The sequence below is a fragment of the Varroa jacobsoni genome, unplaced genomic scaffold, assembly GCF_002532875.2.
Source record: "Varroa jacobsoni isolate VJ856 unplaced genomic scaffold, vjacob_1.0 scaffold_484, whole genome shotgun sequence".
Taxonomy (NCBI): Eukaryota; Metazoa; Arthropoda; class Arachnida; order Mesostigmata; family Varroidae; genus Varroa; species Varroa jacobsoni.
Genome location: NW_019213386.1, coordinates 87,822 through 105,463, shown reverse-complemented (window position 1 = coordinate 105,463; position 17,642 = coordinate 87,822). Strand labels below are relative to the sequence as shown.

At 39.4% G+C, this 17,642-nt stretch overlaps 2 protein-coding genes across 6 annotated transcripts; one reads left to right on the top strand and one right to left on the bottom strand.

Annotated features, from left to right (window-relative positions):
- Positions 1 to 245: 245 nt before the first annotated feature.
- Positions 246 to 5,279, bottom strand: LOC111260855 (solute carrier family 25 member 44). Of its 4 annotated transcripts, none has more exons than XM_022833906.2 (4): positions 4,831 to 4,845; positions 3,748 to 3,834; positions 1,783 to 1,907; positions 246 to 1,348 (listed from the first exon to the last, which is right to left on the bottom strand). In XM_022833906.2, exons 2-4 carry the CDS (start codon positions 3,754 to 3,756, stop codon positions 679 to 681), a joined length of 804 nt encoding a protein of 267 aa, XP_022689641.1. In that variant the 5' UTR covers positions 3,757 to 3,834; positions 4,831 to 4,845; the 3' UTR covers positions 246 to 678. The 4 variants fall into 4 exon arrangements, with proteins under 4 accessions (XP_022689641.1, XP_022689639.1, XP_022689637.1 ...); XM_022833904.2 differs by lacking the exon at positions 4,831 to 4,845 and adding an exon at positions 2,076 to 2,105 and having other exon boundaries at positions 3,748 to 3,819; XM_022833902.2 differs by lacking the exon at positions 3,748 to 3,834 and having other exon boundaries at positions 4,831 to 5,279.
- Positions 5,280 to 5,533: 254 nt separating this feature from the next.
- Positions 5,534 to 15,025, top strand: LOC111260851 (uncharacterized). 2 transcript variants are annotated; one of them, XM_022833899.2, is made up of 7 exons: positions 5,534 to 5,655; positions 7,000 to 7,141; positions 8,116 to 8,263; positions 8,537 to 8,625; positions 11,877 to 11,953; positions 12,189 to 12,368; positions 12,790 to 15,025. In XM_022833899.2, the coding sequence occupies exons 2-7, from the start codon at positions 7,007 to 7,009 to the stop codon at positions 13,361 to 13,363; spliced, it is 1,203 nt and encodes a 400-aa protein (XP_022689634.1). In that variant the 5' UTR covers positions 5,534 to 5,655; positions 7,000 to 7,006; the 3' UTR covers positions 13,364 to 15,025. The 2 variants fall into 2 exon arrangements, with proteins under 2 accessions (XP_022689634.1, XP_022689635.1); XM_022833900.2 differs by lacking the exons at positions 5,534 to 5,655; positions 7,000 to 7,141; positions 8,116 to 8,263; positions 8,537 to 8,625 and adding an exon at positions 10,680 to 11,673.
- Positions 15,026 to 17,642: the final 2,617 nt, after the last annotated feature.

The following is a 17,642-nucleotide window of genomic DNA, read 5'->3' as shown; positions in this document are numbered from 1 at the left end:
GGATATTGCCGTTCGGCATAATTCCATCAGACGGCCGGTTCCAGATCTAGTCAATGTATGCCAGTCGGCCAGACAAGGCCCACAATACATTATCTGACAGGCAAGCCTGCCTGTCGGATGAAGTCCTAACTAAAACGGACTTTAAATAGATTTATTACATCGTTTATCACTAACTTATCTGTGGTTTAACAGGAGTAAAAACTCAAAAGTATAACCTTTCATACAGCAGTTATAATGAAAATCCGTTTTTACACTACGAAGAATTAACTTCACATTATTTATTTCATGTAAATTGCCATGATGTTCCAATAGCATGACGGCATTCTTACATAAACTTTGTTTCCACAATAGAAGCTACAGCATTTATAACGATAAAGCCAACAACATCTAATAACTCATCATATAATATTATTTTACATATATAATATACATGAATATATTTCGTTTGGAAAATTGCACGAGTCCTCACCCATGATGTGCGTTTGAAATCGCACTTATTTTCACACATTTACTTCATTAAAACTAAAATAACAGTATCTATATTGGACAGAATGGCAGTCCTTGCGTCGTTTCTCCCTTTAAGGCGTACTCTCAATGCTTATTGTTCTTTTTCAGCTTTTCAATTTACATATGTATATTATAATTTGAATGTATTGTTCGTTGAGCTTAAATAAGGTGCTACCATCGGATCTGACTTTTGTACTCTTCGCTAACGGAGTAACGCTTGAGCGTCTCGTAACCGAGAACTAACAGGAACGAGGTAATCGAGCTCTGTACCATGCGGGCCGAGAGGCCAATTGTAAAGATGCGAAACTTTTCCAATCGCCAAACGTGCCGCATTGCGGTCGTCCACGAATTCAGTCTCTGCACCTGAATTCGCGCCCGGATGATATCCAATGGATTTGTAATCACACAGGTTGTCACACCGCTTAACGGCCCGGCTAGACATTGCACAACTACGAGTGGGGTCCAATTTGGTAGAACGGGTAATATCGCCTCCTGGTACATTGGGTAAAATGTCCACCAAAAAGCGCTACCTGGGACATAAGTGACCAGCGAAGCAAAATACCCTCGATAAAAACCAGCGATTCCGTCGTGTCGGTACACCTCTTTAATGATACGTTTCAACGTTTGAAATTTACTTTGAAGGACAGTAGGCGGCAAACCAAGAGGATTGATACTGTTTCGACCTAGGACCATAATGTGCTGCGAGACAACGTCGAACGGCGTGACAAATGTCTGACCTACTAACGAACTAATTCCACCGCCAACGAATCCTTTTAGGGACGAATCCGTTACACCACGCCTCGATAAACAGTCGCGGATTTTTTCGTAAGTGATGATATATCTGAAAATGAATTGTAAAGAAACGAATCAGTTCTTAAGATTTTTAATCTGAAAAAAAATATAATTTCACAATGTTTCGTTGAGATAACCTAGCGTCACAAAACAAAAGATTGTTTCTTGGAAGATGAATCCTTAGTAATAACATGTATAAATACAAATTACAAAAAAAAAAACAAAATCTTATAGATAACAATAAATGTATAATGGCGTACATACGGCATAAAATGATCGAATCAATAACCAACAACAGTGCGTAGATAATAATTGTGTATTGATAAAAATTGGGTAAATTCTTATTTTTAGCAGCCAGATATTATTGGACATGAAATATAAATTCAACGCATACTTAACTTTCCTATAGTGGACATTGGCAGTGGTAATACATATACGTATATAGTAAAAAAACTCAGACCTCTTTTTTTATTTGAAACTTACGCCATGCTCGACACGCTGGACATCGAGTTGATCATAAAGCCCTTGTATAGCGTGCGAAAGCCCTCATAGCGCACTATCTGCCGGAGGGCATCACACGTCCCTGTGTAATTGTATGCCGACTGCACCTAAAAGGTTTTACGAAGCATGCAATACTGTTATCTAAAATACAATCACTTCTGGAAATAAAGCCGAAGCCAGACGTGAAGATAGGAGTCAATATAAATTTACTATATACTAGGTTAATAGCTAAAGTTTGTAACTGGCTCTGGTAATAGAAAAAAATGCACGCAAACCTTGACGCAAGACGCCTTGAAACGCGGCACCTTAAATGCAAAGTTCAATCCACTATTGTAACTAGTTACAGAAATTCGCATGTAAAACGTGATATTAAAAAATAATAATATAACATATATGATATGACCATATAAGATATGTGATACTGATCCATTCTGCAAACAGAATCTATTCGCTCGTTGCACTGCTATCAAAAAACCACTATGTCAATATGCAATGGAGAGCCCGTTACATGATGTAAAACATTTATCGTCAGAAGCGTAAACTTGTTATTTGGTATCTATTTCATACTGTTGTAATTCATGTACTACTATTACTATATACGCACTAGTCTTGATACAGTCGGTCTGTCTTCGAACATGTAATCAGCTAGAATCTTATCGAAACTTAGTACACCGCACAAATTACCCTGCATATAGATCCTGTACGCACCAAATCTGCCTCTTTACATAATGATTAAATACCCAAGGGAACGACTGCACTAAAATATTTCGCATTTTCCTTACTATGGCCATATTCACCTTAGTTTAAAAAAATATGTGATGATTTTATCGATACTATATATATACGGAATTTAGTAGTGTTTTAAAATCCGGTAAATAAATCGGGCTTGCTAAAAGTCGTCGGATTTTGGTAAATGCATGAAGGCATCGGAAATCAATACAATATTTACTATCTAAGTGCCGCGGTATTAAAAAGTGGGTATTTTTTTATTAAATAGAAAAAAAATTGACTATGTGTCATGATGCTAGCGTAAAAATAACTGTAGCGTATGCATCAAAGGAGTGACGTTTCCATGCAAATAATAGTTGAACCACCTTTCCTTTTCTGCCATAGTGAATACGGGTTACAAGCGCTAAGAATTACCTAAAGGCTGCCTCTGTCTGCAAAATCGTACTTCATTAAAGGAATCAAATATGAAAACTGGCCCTTCCCATCGAAACAAGGAAGAAATATCAGACAGTACCAAGGCACAAATGAAAAAAGCGACGACGCAGCGATGTCGGTCTGGCACCCAAGGGGCGGATAACCGCGAAGGCAAACCTACACCTCATAATTTCCCTAATAATGTCCAAAAGAATCCAAATCCGATAGCTCCACCATGAACTTATCTTTTTTATTTGAGGTGCACCGATGAGGCCAGTGGGCATCGTGAAAATCATGCTCCTCTAGCGAGAAATCATCTCTTGCCTCAAACAAGTAGACTTGACCTTTCTACGTATCAACCTATTGTAATAAAAATTAGTAAAGAATTTTCCACATTGGTTAAGACACATTAAGATTAGTTAAGATAAAGAAGTATTGCTTCTCGATACAGTTTGCTAAAAATAATGCTTACGGTAATAATGATAACCCATTATTACATTTTGTCAATGCTTATGCAAATTCTTACAGGGTTTTGTCTATTAAGAGGAAAATTCATTTAGAAATCAAACAAAAACAAAGCATTGTAATAAACTAATTCCAACATATATAAAGACATAGTAATTCCAGAACCGCTCGACTTTTTAAGAGCTAACGCTTCCTGTATTAAAGTTTAATAACAAAAACAAAGAATGGCAGCGTTATATTGAAAACGGGCGAAACGCAGAACGAGGAAAGACATACGACGATTACGAGAGAAGCATACTTCTTTTTAATACTTGGTTTATGCATAGAAAGATCACGCACATTTTTCATTCAATGTAGGTGTTGCCGTATATGCGTAGCAGAATAAAGAGGACAGTCACGTTATCTTTGGTGCAACCGTCTGAAGGCCTGAAAAAAGCCAAAGGGCAAACGTATAGAAATGTTTCTCGGCAAATAATTTGGACTACTGACTTGATGCATTTAAGGCTCAATGAAAATCACCATTGGTGCAGTATAGACACTGCACAACGATGTTTACGCAAGTGCACTAAATAATTGATGATTCTGAAGATTATTCTTACTTTAGAAAGAGGGAACTGATGTTGAGAGCAGCGAACATGAAAAGCAACTTATTCTTCTCCATATATCATCCACTTCTTCAAAACCGCTGTTTTATGGCAACTTAAAGACCATAAAAGAAACATTGCTGCGCTGACTTACTTCATTTCGTAGAACTATTATATGAATTAATTGAGAGCTACGTGGCAACTAATTCCCCCAAATACTTTTGTACGGAGACCGCCTCAGCTCACAAGTTTTGTAGAGGACCCAAATGGACTCGTGAATATAAGAAAACTTTTGGTACAGGTTAATGTATTTCAATGTTATTTTTCGATAAGTTCCTAGCATTCAAGTGATAATCCTAACGCAAACACTATCCTTTGCAAGAGCAATTAACACGACGTACTCACAAGCAAAATTGCATCTGATTTAACTTCCAAAAAAATCCGCTAACTCCGGCCTTATTTTTGTCGGCTCACATCATGAAGATTGGTACTGAAAAACGTAAGACTATTGTTGACTACCAAAACAATAAGCACTAGACTTTGGGCTGTTACTCTCTAAAGTGAGTAAAGCATCATCCGTTCTACGCGTAAAATGGCCGGTTGCTCACACTGCGTAAGTGCTTAGGTCTTTTAGTACAGTGTCGATTTGACTATTCGGTGGTAACATAGTCAACAATTTACTTAATCACGAAATAAACATTTTTATATGATCGCTTAAAATATTATGCTAATCCACGCGCATATATACGACGCGTCTACGTGACCTACCCAGTCAGTAGTACACATACGTGTATTATAATTGGTTGAATACTAGAGTACCTAGCTATTATGCAATTACCTGTAATCGTGTCTTGACAACAGTAAACGGATATACCAGCGAACGTAACGCGAGTGAATTGATGGTTGTGAAACTGATAAAGCGACTTTTATCCATCATCTCCCACTCGATGGTCAGCAATTCGGGCGCCTCCAGGGGCTCCATGGCCCCCAACTCATAGGTACGAGTCAGGGCTAGCCGGTTAAAAAGTAACTCCTCTTTCTCGATCTGTTTCTGTTGCTTTAATGAAATTCGCAAAACGGCGAGAAACGGTTACCTCATTCGAGGCATATATGCCCTTAAATATGAATCATTCAAGCGGTGCGTGCGTCTTCGCTATGGACTCGCCACTCGAATCTATGCTTTGCGCGTACCGGCGGCACACTCCGGCGAATCTGCGGATTTTGCAACAATTCGGAGGCATCAATGGTTAGTACTCTTCGTCTAATAGTCACCTTGGAATCAATGGGCGCTGACATATTTGTTTACAGTCTGCCCGCAATGAGAGGGCTGATGGGAGAGAGCGACTCGGAAGATAGCCAGTTTAACGAGCGGATTCGCTAAAATATGTAGATCTAAAATCGACCAATACGGAACTGTGCATGCATAGTATGCTCGTTCGTTGTTTTGAAAATGTCGAACGAACATTGAAAAAGCTCGATAGCGAAATACAAAATCGCTCAAAAATAATTTTGAGTTTCAAAATAAGCGCCAAATCTCGGCGCCGGTCGCCATCTTGTTGTAGAGTATTGCAAGTTATCGAGGCTGGTTGGTGTGGTGATGATGTATACAAGTTAAACGAGCTGGAGTTTTTCGACTGTGTGGCAAAGGCACAACGGATTTAAGGTAATTTACGTACAGAATATGCTGTTCAGGTCAAGCGAAACCTAGGGGTATCAATTTGAATCGAGTAAATGGTTATTAAGTCACCGCATGAAGGATGGGCCCAATGTCAATGGTTGACTACTAACCAGGCAAAGCGAGCGCATTAATAGATGGCTGTCCACGCTGGGGTAACCATTTTCTGTTGCTTGGTGCTTCCGTGCGTATATACAAACATTTGAGTACTAGTTATTCTAAAACGTTATGTATCAATGTTCGAAGAGAAGCTTGTTCATTAGTATAGATTTCTATGAGGCGCAATATTCCGGAAGTATTTACACGAGTACGATGAATGCCGTGTTTCTGTTGGGCCCATTATAGTAATAATAATGTCTCTCAGTAGCTTGTAACCGCCGCTCTATCAAGAGAGAAATAAGGCATTAATGGTGTTATCGTTGAGCGCCGTGTACAGATGTCTTGACCTGTGTATTTATCCTAAAAGAGCGAGACGTAGGTTCTGCTAGACTTGATTGTGCTCCTATCTAACGAAAAGGATAGTTGGTCGGGAAGTCTCTTAGTCGCATTAGATGTCGTTCTTAGTGTTAATGTTCGAAGAGTTGGCAACGTAAAACATTGACTTGCGCAGGCTCAAACAGTGATGATATAGACTTACTAATAGGCAGGCCATTTTGCTTTAATATATGGATACTTCATATATGCTGCAAGACCAAGCTTCAATTACTTCTTTGGTTTTGGGAGATAACCTCTTGTTTAGGGTGTTGGACGTGGCATATCGGGTAAGGATATGATATGTGGTGGTTTCATGTTTGGAAAGAGTTCTTAATAAGAAAGGGTTCACTTAAAGTTTGCTACACAGCACGGCCCTGTAAGCTGTACTTTAGACAAACTGTCCTACACCAAAACGTACTTCCTGAGGTGTCCAGTACAGATTCCTATTAGCTAACTGGTCTAAAATTATAGGGAACTTTTTATACTAATTCGCGTCAGAGGATCAGATTTAATATATTTTGAATGTCGGGTGCCTAAATGAATGTTTGTGGAACGTCTACCAAATCGCAGCAGTAGCTTACTTAAGCAAAGGCGTTAGAATACTGTTCAGAGCTGTCGACGAATTAATGTGATCTGATTTGATGAATGTATCCATATGTGACGGTTCTTCCATTAGAGAATGATTTTAATATCATCGTAAAGTTAATCTACTTTGATTTGAATTCGATATATTTGAATATTTTTAATGAAAATTTGTTAACATAAGCTATTTCTTATTTTTTTTGGTTATCGCTAACCTAACTTTTGTATTCCTACAGTCTTAGCATGCTACTTTTTGGACTGTGTTTCTTTTTGTAGGTTTTAGATGGGGCGTGCAAATGATTGCCGACTTTACGTCGGTCGCCTGTCACATCGAACTCGTGAACGTGATTTGGATAGGTTGTTTGCTCCATTCGGGAAGATACGCGAGATCCTACTCAAGGCCGGCTTCGCCTTTGTGGCAAGTAGCAAGATCGGATTATTTACCTTAGATTTATTAAGACACATAGGAATAAACAAATATTTGACTATTTTTAGTTCTCTATTACCTGTAATATTATGAGCATACTAAGTGTGATGCATTCCTGCCATTCAGTACAAATCCAAATCTTTGTCAGAGAACTTTTGCTGTAGAGAAGTTGTATTTCTTTTGTGAAATATATACGATATGCAAAATTCGAACCATCAACGGCAATACGAGTCGTAGAGTCAGCTTTCATGTAGCTAAGCCCAGGTTCCTCATAAAATGATGACAATACAGCTTTTTTATTGAGTGGTTGATAACGCGACACATTGGCGTATGCCAGCGACGTGCATGAATCTGTTTCTTCCATTTCTTCACCGCCCGTACAACTGCCAAATGTGACTAGTAGTAGCTATTCAAGTTTCTCGCTTGTATTTTACTCACAATCAGAACTTGAAGTTGAAATTTATCTTCGTCTTATCCGGCCGCATAATTCGGTGTTTTAAAAATTACTTTAAAGCTTTACGTTCAATTACGTTGAATGTATTTGTTCGAAATACCTCTTATTACATTTGGAGGTAATCCTACAACGGAACATATATTACATAGTTACTGAAGCATACACTTGTTGAAAATGCAAGTTTAAAAAAATAAAATATATTTGCAACCGCACATAATTCTTTTACGAACTTATCATTAGAAAATGTATTGTGCAACAACAAAGTTGTCCAATACATTTGTAACAACTATTTGATATCAATAACTAGGATTCATATATATACAACGATATAACAAAGCGCACTGATTAGGTAATTCTGAATAATATTTGAATGAGTTGTTATTCATTAAGTTTGTTCATATTTTCCTATAATGGCCGTATTTGCGTTGTAACAGATTTTAAAGTTACGGTTAAGTACCACTGGCTGGTTTTTATTAGTTTTTTTTTTTATTATAATGTGCTTGATATGTAGGAGTTTGATGACCCACGGGATGCCGAAGATGCTTGCTATGAACTTAACGGCAGAGACCTTTTGGGAGACCGGATTCTTGTTGAAATGGCTAAAGGAACTGAGAGAGGTCGAGGAGGTCTGCCGATGCGCGGCGACACTTCTTCACGGGGTACGTATCAGAAGTGCAACCATCTATTTGCTGGATGTTATATCTATTGTTCAATACAGCTTTATTTGTAAAGACTGTTTGGAGCGGTTAATATTATAATTTTATTGGAAGTCCGTTACAAGTGTGGAGTTAATGTCTTACGCTCATACTAGGACAACTAAAATGCAATTTAAATCTTTTTTGAGTTTTCCTCCTGGTTTTTATTTCAATCATCTTTAGAGCGAAATGTTTTTTGTTGCAATTGCTATATAGCTATCGTCTTAAACGTTGCAGATAGAAGCTGGATGGATAAGTATGGTCCCTTTAAACGAACGGATTATCGCGTGATCGTTGAAAACTTATCGACGCGGGTTAGCTGGCAGGTATGTTGAAGATTACCATAAACAGCTTTACGAAAAAAAAAATTAGATTTTGGCTCAAGGATTAACAAAGTACATCAATAAAATAGTATATAAATTATATTAGGCATAAAAACTGCAACAAAAAAGCCGCGATTCTTTCAACAGGCTTCCGAAACAACAGAAGTGGCGTTCTTTGTGGTAGCTGAATTGTAAGATCGAAGTATTATATACTGCTAAAGAATACCTCCTTATTTGCAGCATTGGCCAGATGAAGCACGAAATACAGTAACTATAAAACGATTGTCATGCAATTTCTCAGAGCCTTTGTTGACTTGTCGCGGTTGAATGAGTGCGAATAAATTTCCTGACATAATAGGTATCCACCAGGGTGAAAGTTCTAGTGATGATTTCGTTACACCGTGGCAAAAGGATGTGAACCAGTACAGAGCCAGGGGCTTCCTGGCTTGCTTGGTTGTTGCACAATAGACGGTACTTCGTGCAAATGACGATTCTCCGCCTGATGAAACCTAAAGTGGCTTACGCACTTCCACTAACCGTGGACGAGAACAACCGTATGCCCTGACAGGAACGTATTTTGAATTGTAGCGCTTTAATGTTCTTTGCTAAACGATGTGTTGATACTTTCAGGTCTTATCAGATACTTATAGTATAAGAATGTCCCTCATATTATTTAGTCTTTATTTGTTAACTGGATGATTGAGATATAAAAACCATGTGTTGCTTACCTCGAGCTGTCTAAATAATGTCTGTGGCTTGTTTGAGCTATGGTATAGTATTATAAGTGGTTGTTCCAGATCTTTCCAAACCCTCCTGGTATTGTGCGTATTTGCATGCTGGTTGGAAAGGCCATAAATCCGTACATTACACGCACATTCTTGGTTTTGTTTGTTGATCAAAAGCGACGGTGCAGTGGGTTAGACAAGATTTTCATGATTATCAGAATTACGCATTGTGAGTGAGGCAGTGAATGGCCGTTAGGCCATTGGACTCACAAAATTATATTTATTGAATGGCGATTGTTGTTATCCAATTCTCCGCCTCTTCTGTGATCCAGTGAATCAGAAATTTGTGGCAACAAATGATCGATTTGGTCGAGCCTTTTAAAACATGTTATATAAGAAGGCTTAGATAGAATATTAACACAAAGTGCTATATTTTTAAGCAAAGAAGCTACTTGATCAAGAAATTTTAGGGAAACGCGTGCCATTCGATAAAAAGCTGCGAACTTGGTTATAGTAAATCGCGCTTTGACATTATTTAGTGCTGGGGTGTGCAAGTCCAACGACGTTATTTACTGACCATAGGTTTTTTTGAAGTTTTACTGAATAGAGAGAAATAGGGTTTCCCGTTTGTATTGATACACACTTAAGCATATATATGCGAGAAATGAAGGCGCTACATAAACAAAAATATTTGTCGTTGATACCAACCTTCGGTCTAGCCGTTTAATTCTCTTGTTTTCATTCTGTTAGGCCTCAAGCTGGCATACATAATATCGCGACTCAGATAATATGGCTTTATGTACTATCGTTATGAAAGCAGCCTATTCTTTGTGAGTCCGAAGAAGAAGAAGAAGAAGAAGAAGAAAACTCTCGAAATCAAAATGACGCTAAAGTTCAATATATGAGAATTGCTCAAAGGTCCGTTGTATTCTTTTCCGAAGTTAAAACTTGTCTTAGAATAAAATGACTCGTTTCACACAGCTCCGGCCGCATCAGTCTCATCTTCCTCTAATTGCGCACAAACATGGACTAAGCGCACACATGAAGACACAGAACGAACGTTGACATGAAACGAATGAATGAGTAAATTAGGGGATAACCTATTTGTACATTTTATTCGATCGTCACATATTTTTATTTGAAGGCCATCAATCTGGCTTTTGGACTTCATGTATTATTGCCGCAAAGTTATTATTGCTCACTCTCTCATTTGCTGCTGCTGCTTAACACGCTGTCGTTAACACATTGTTGCTCTGTTTGTTGCGTGGACGTTCCTGCTCCCCGATGTCTCGGTCCCTCGTTCGCTCGCTGCAGCATCCCGTCGCTTGATTGATGTCAAACCTCGGATCAGAGCGAGGTGATCGATTGATTTGTCCATCCACGGATCGATTAGATAATCAATCAGATCCTGATCGATAGCGAGACGACATTCATTACGACGATGATCGATGGTTGCGATGCTCGTTTGTAACAGAGATGATGCTGGTGATGACCATCGATGATGATCGCTCGCTGACGATGATGATAACGGTGGCACATCATCACTGACAGCAGGGCCGTGCCGGCAGCAGCAGTAGCGGTCGATATTGAATCGATATTGAAAAACCCAACCCAGAGACGCCCATTAGCACAAGCCACATGTTCATAGGCGGTCCGTCCATCCCGAGCGACGCCGAGGCTGTGAATCCCTTCCACCTTCTGCTCATCATCGCAACCTCACTCCTCTGTGGCTTTTGTCTGCCTATTTCTATTATTCTCTTTGGTTACATTATCTAGAAAAACAACATTGTAGGAAACACGTAAGATGTGCGCTACCACTACCCGATCTGCCGCAACTGAGATTCGTACAGATGTTTCAAGATGACGATTACGTCGATGACGGTTAGCGAGGCACAGGTAAATGCGACGAAAAAGGCAAACGAGGGCAGCTCAAGGAGCGGCGATCCCCATCAGCCAGCGACCACCCTCAATTGTGGGAAACAAACACGACAGTTGATGAGCAGTGATGATTCTCTGTCAGGCCAGGTCAACCACGCCGTTTTCCGTTTCACCAATGTCGTTAATAAACCCTCAATCAAGGATTCAGTGACGATGGAGGTGAGGCTGAAAACCTCAGTCGGCCTATGCATGCTCAGATGAGAACCGTAGTGATGTGCTAACCGTGTGGAGGTACATGCGAATGTGGGAGCTTGATACTGTTCTCTTCGCGGGGATTCGTTCGCGACCGTGTATGTGCTACACAACGTTTGAGCTGGAACATGCACAAGGCTGTCTTCACCACACGTTGCAAGGCTCAGCTGTACCGTCGTATAGAGTGCGGGGCAAGGTAACCAGCCATAGAACGAAGAGAGCGACAGAGGTATACGTGTAGAGAGGCAGGAAAAGAGAGGTGAAGAACCACAACGGACCGACAATAGGGCACTAATATGGATAAGGATTATCTATCAATTGGGCAGGTAGGGGGAGGCATAGTTAGTAACATACGATGTACTAAACGATCTAACTTTATGATACTAACAAACAATGCAGGACCTGAAGGATTTGATGCGTAAGGTTGGATGCGAGGTGTGCTATGCCGATGCTCATCACTACCGGAAAAATGAAGCGTACGTAAAATCTCACATTTTGTAATTAAATACGGATAATAGCCAAGATATTTCTATAAATCGAATAGGAGTACGGTACCACAGAGATTGATTGAAATAGTCCACTGTTAAGACAGACTTGTAGAAAGCATAGTTCGTCATTTCTGCTCGACATAGTGTAATCAATAAGAATAAGCAACGAAGAAGTGCTAAACATGTTTTCAGGCTAACAGTAATATTACTTCAATTTCTTTAGCGTGGTTGAATTTGCATCGCGTTCCGATATGAGACGTGCTATTGAGAAATACGATGGACACGAGATTAACGGCCGTCGCATGGCCCTGAGAGAGGACCGCAGAACAGAGTCTCTTTCAAGATCTAGATCTAGATCACGTCAAAGGAAGGGCAGTACGTCTAGAAGGAGAAGTGCATCTAGGTAAGAAACAATATTTTTTTTATTTTGGATATGGTAGCTTCAGTGAATGCGTAACTATAGATAAGTCACGGGAAATACTAGGGTGTTGCTTTCTTTAGTTTTGCTGATGTCGTTTTGAAATTATTTTATTAGTGAGGTGAGCGTCAAGTAGTGTACGTAGATTAGAAATCAAACACCTTCGCCTCGAATTCAGTTAGCGAGCTGACAGAAAGCTTAAAAATAGAGGTTCCATTTTTGACACTTCAGTTTACTGAATCGTGGCTGATACTGTCACAAGCCTTGGCGTGTTTCATCAACTGACCTATTTTGTCAAGACACTTGATGAAGTTACTCACTCCAATAGTGGCAAGTACGCGATTGATTGCAATTCATCACTGTAAAACTTTCATGTATTTTATATAAATTTTATTTCTTCTTTCAGAGGCCGCAACCGTAAATCCCGCTCGAGGTCTCGCTCCCGTTTGAAGGGCTCTCCGCATAAATCTCGCCAATCGCGATCACCAGAAACTAAGCGGCGTCGCACAAGCAAGTCGCGATCTAGATCCCGATCCAGGTCGAGCTCAAAGCCAAGGTCGCAGAAGAATGGAGGTGGACGTTCCAATGGACAAAACAGAGATCCGTCCAAGGAACGCAGCAGAAGTCACTCTCCAGCTGATTCAAAGGTGGCGGACTCTCGCGGCCGCGAAAGATCTCCGAGTCGCAAACTGAAGGATGCGAGAGACGGATCGGCGTCGAGGTCACGATCGAGATCTAAGTCGAGGTCAAGGTCAAGGTTAAGGGCAAGGGGTGATTCTGCTCACCGAAGTCCCGCGAAACGAAGCCGCTCTAGAGAAAGAAGTCTATCAAAAGAACGAAGTAGCTCAAGGGGACGCAGTTCATCACGTGAACATAGCGCTTCTCGATCCCGGACGGGATCTAGAGAGCGAAGTGCCTCACGTGAGCGGAGTGTGAGTCGAGGTCGTAGCGCCGGAAGCCGCGATCGCAACGGTGACTAACGACAGTGTATTACTGAAACGACTTGGTCCAACTTAGCTGTATTGCCGCGGTTAGATCTATCATCGAGAAAAACAATGAAAACAAACGCGAGAAGGGGTGAAGTTCTTATACGAGAGAAGTAGAAGATGCCTTGTTTAAGTGTTAAGTGGTGAAGGCGACTGATTCGTGACTTGAAAATGACGTACGTAATGGTAACACAAGATCCATGTTAGGCAACAGCAACAGTATACGATGGCTTCTGCCGGCACTTAAAAAGCAAAAGGGCATCGACTGGCTAACTCAAGTAGTACGTAAAACAAGAAAAAGCGGCGAGTGTTTAGAAATATGTTACATATTCTCTGTATAAAAAGAACGAATGGCTACAGAGCTTGAGAACACACAGAATATCGTAAATAGCTCTGGATGCTTGTCCCCCTTCCAAAAAACTCCATGTATGCTTCTCGTTCGTGTATCCTCTTATTATTATTATAACATTATTATTAATATTCACATACTTGCTGCATTGTCTGAAATATAGCAATTGTCCTGACTAGCCCAACCTAGCGATCGGTAATCCGGAGTCCATCCCTTGTGAAATATTGGATAGCATCCTCGCATGATAATAGTTTAATTAAAATGTAAAGTGTGAACATAACAGGTAAATTAGAATTGTAACGCTTCGTCAAACATAAATAAACTTAAGCATACACTTATATAACTATCATTATGCGATTCCACACAGCCGGCTATATATATTTTGATTAAGAACATCGGTACATTTGGGTCGATATTGCTGGCAATAGATTTTAGGCGCCCTGGGGTGCGCCTCCCTGAATTTGTTGTGAATTAATCGAAAGTATAATTGTACTCAGAGTGACATCCATAGAGTCACCACCTATGACTATGATACAATAATGATGATGGCGCATAATAACAGACTCGTGAAATCAGCAATCAAAATCGAATGGAAATGCTTCATGTGAATACTTTATTATACAACAGCACGTGAATAAATCGATAACTCTAATTGGCTAATCTAGGCGATGATGCCAGATAAGCGCCGCATGTACTGAGCTCAACTAATCAGAAGAATTTAAGCACTTCAAATTTGGATTGATGTCTCACTCCACCTTATCTATATTTCTAATGGTTCCCATTTGTGGGGTTCAGTGCGAAACGATAACAAAAATGATCTCGATGGTAATAACAAATGCGATAAATTGAAGCAAAGATTATTGCTTCGAATTACGTTTCATTGATTGATTTCTCTATATAAGACTAACCAGGAACACAATATAGATAATCACAACGATCTTGCCTGATTAATAATAAAAATAAATTATGCAGTTTAATAACGAACTTGCTGATGATTTGATGAAACGAATGATTAGTCGTCGGTTTAACACGTGCGCAAGGAAAAGACACTCATTCAGCCTTGGTACCATGTATGCGTAGAATAAGTTCTACCAATAATATATTAGTACGATTAGTAATAGTATTTCATGAGGTTGGTTCCTTGTTCACGCATCGAAACACATCCTATTAAAAGCGGCTTTGCCGTATTTCGATGTTGTAAGATAACATTTACATTAAAACTGTGTACCCAGAGGGAAGACGCTGGCTGCCAACCTGTATTAAGATAGCGCGCCAATAAATAAACTGACTGATTGCATATTTCTTTACGTTACACGTTTCATAATTGCTATAATTAGATAAAAGCAAGATCTTACGAAATCTCCAGATTGAGAAAGTGCCCATATCGGTATATATGTTTGCTGTTGATAAGATCAGGCGCTTTATGTAGCACGTGTGAAGTTTCCTTTCTTGATGAGATTTTTCTTTTTTGGAACCAGGAACGCACTTGTATGCACACACAGGTGATTCAGCAGCTTTTGGATTTCCGCTGCGCAGTATAATTATAGAGAAGAGGGAGCTCATTGGATAAAAAAGCGAGCTTCCTTACTGATTTGTTACATTTATTATGGGAATTTCTTGAGTTCCGTCGCTGCTTTCATTACTACTTCTAAGACCATGTCTTGCCGACATAAAAATGTTCAAGTCAAACAATGGTTTCTCATATATGAGTTCATACATTACAGTTCGTAGAATACGGAGGTTTAACGAATTTCTATCTGAAGCAGCATTTCTTTTGTTAAGAGGCATATATCTACAGAAAATGGAAACGCTACTCAACGTTGATCAACGCAGGCTAGAGTCATCTAAGAAAACTAGTGGAAAGTGTCGACTGAACTGCCAAGTAATGCCGAAATTCAAACGATGCATATGTGTAGGCTATTTCTGGCGAAATAACAGCACCAGAACAGCATAACAGAAGTGTATTGTGTTTCGATTTAATGGCATCAAAAATCTGGTATTTATTTTTTACATGAGACCACCCCTTTCGTGAACTGTTCCCTTTATCGCATTCTACTTCCCTATTTTAAAATAATAGTAATTATTCGTTTTTTGTTTGCGAACCAAACATTATCTCCTGTGTCTTTGTTGTCTTATTTTTATTCCTTTCACAATGCGTGACTAAGCACGTGGCGGTAACGCAGCTATGCAGTGCTTTGTTATACATATATATACATATATGACGTGGTGTAAAGTGAATGACCGAATCTACCCTTAATATGGAGTGTCGGTGTTATTTCTATTAGATTTATGCATATAATGCTTTTGTTTTAGTCTCACGCTTTGGTTATCAGCGGAGAAAGCGTATTACGACTGGCACAGTTCGTACATTTAACGATAAAGCTAACAAGCGCCTTAGTATTAATAACATTTCATGAAATTACTCCCCCGACAGTTGGCGTGACAGTGAAAGGTTCGATTTAATTATAGTAAATCGTCACCTTGCAAGGCTTGCCTTCTGATAGTTGTTTAAGACAATCAGATATTAGAATCTGAAGTTAGAAAAGTCTCAAATACTTACTCAGCTTACTTTTATTTCGGTAATATTTTTTTCTGGTTCATGTTTCGCAGTCGCCCGTAAGTCACTTTTTGTTTTCCTTAAATCACTTAAGTATGGATGTAAGTTTAAACTGATTATGGTAAATTTGAAATCGATAACGTTTTCGGTTCTCCAAAATTCACCGCCATAAATATTTAGTGTTATTATTACGACTTATTGATGGTGAATCTGAACATGGCCCTATAGTGCAACAATGACCTTGTGTAATTAATTAAAAAAATTACTATTTTTCGGGTATACCATTCAAACGCTGTTCCTCAAAAGTAGATGCAGGTCATTCATGAAAAAACAGCCCAATATCTACAAAAATTTTTAGACACGTGAAACACTTAATTTTGCGTGTAATGTCAAGGTGACGTATGTCTGGTATTGGAAAAAAAACTGTATAATATAGTTTGCACAAATACGGTGCGGATGATTAAGTTAATTCGGAAACATTTGTATAAAAAAAAACAGGCGACTAGTTTTAGAACACTATCTACAGTAGCTCATTCCTCGTGAACGTACGCCGAACAAACCGACAGCTAGAATCATTCAGTAACCTCTACAAATATTAAATAACACAATAAAGCCTAAAATATTATTATTGCAGACTGTTATTGCAAGATTTACGTTGTATCTCGTACTAATGTTCACAGCTCTTTTCACTCCTTTTTAATATTTACTCGTCTACTATTTCATAGAAGCTTCATCACTTGTAACTATCTATCCGTTATTTGTTTTCTTGGCTTCCAGCAAATTATTTCATTATTATATTATCAAAGCCATAGGTGCCTCTGTGTGTGCTAAGCTCGATGGTGTACGGCTGCCGTGAATCCGGCTACATTATCACGTATAGCAAGGCGCTGCTACGTGGGCGTGTACATTTTTGTATTTTTGTCTGTATTTACTAAGAAGCGCATCGTCGGTGCTGCTGACGCGATTGTTGTTAACGGCAGTTCTATTGCGTCAGATGGACTGAATCTTCACTTTCTCCGATGGTCGTTGCAAGTTCGATAGCCGGCAAATATGTACACCATAATACCATGTGTTCGGCCTTCAAAAATCACGGGCCAAAGAGCTAACGGAAGCTTAGGAAAAAACCTGACAGTCGGCGGTGGTTGAAGTTCGTTGCTAGAGAACGCGCTGCTGTTGCTGTCGCCATAATATGTTGTATTGCATATATACGACTGTGTCATTTGCGTTACTTCGATGCTTGCGAATTATCGTCTTCACAATTCTTTTGTATTAGTCGCTATCCGTTCGCTAGCAGGTTTTCGTAGTGCTCTTACCGCGTGTTTCATCGACAGCGTTACCGAAAGAAAATTGTTCTCTTTTGAAACCTC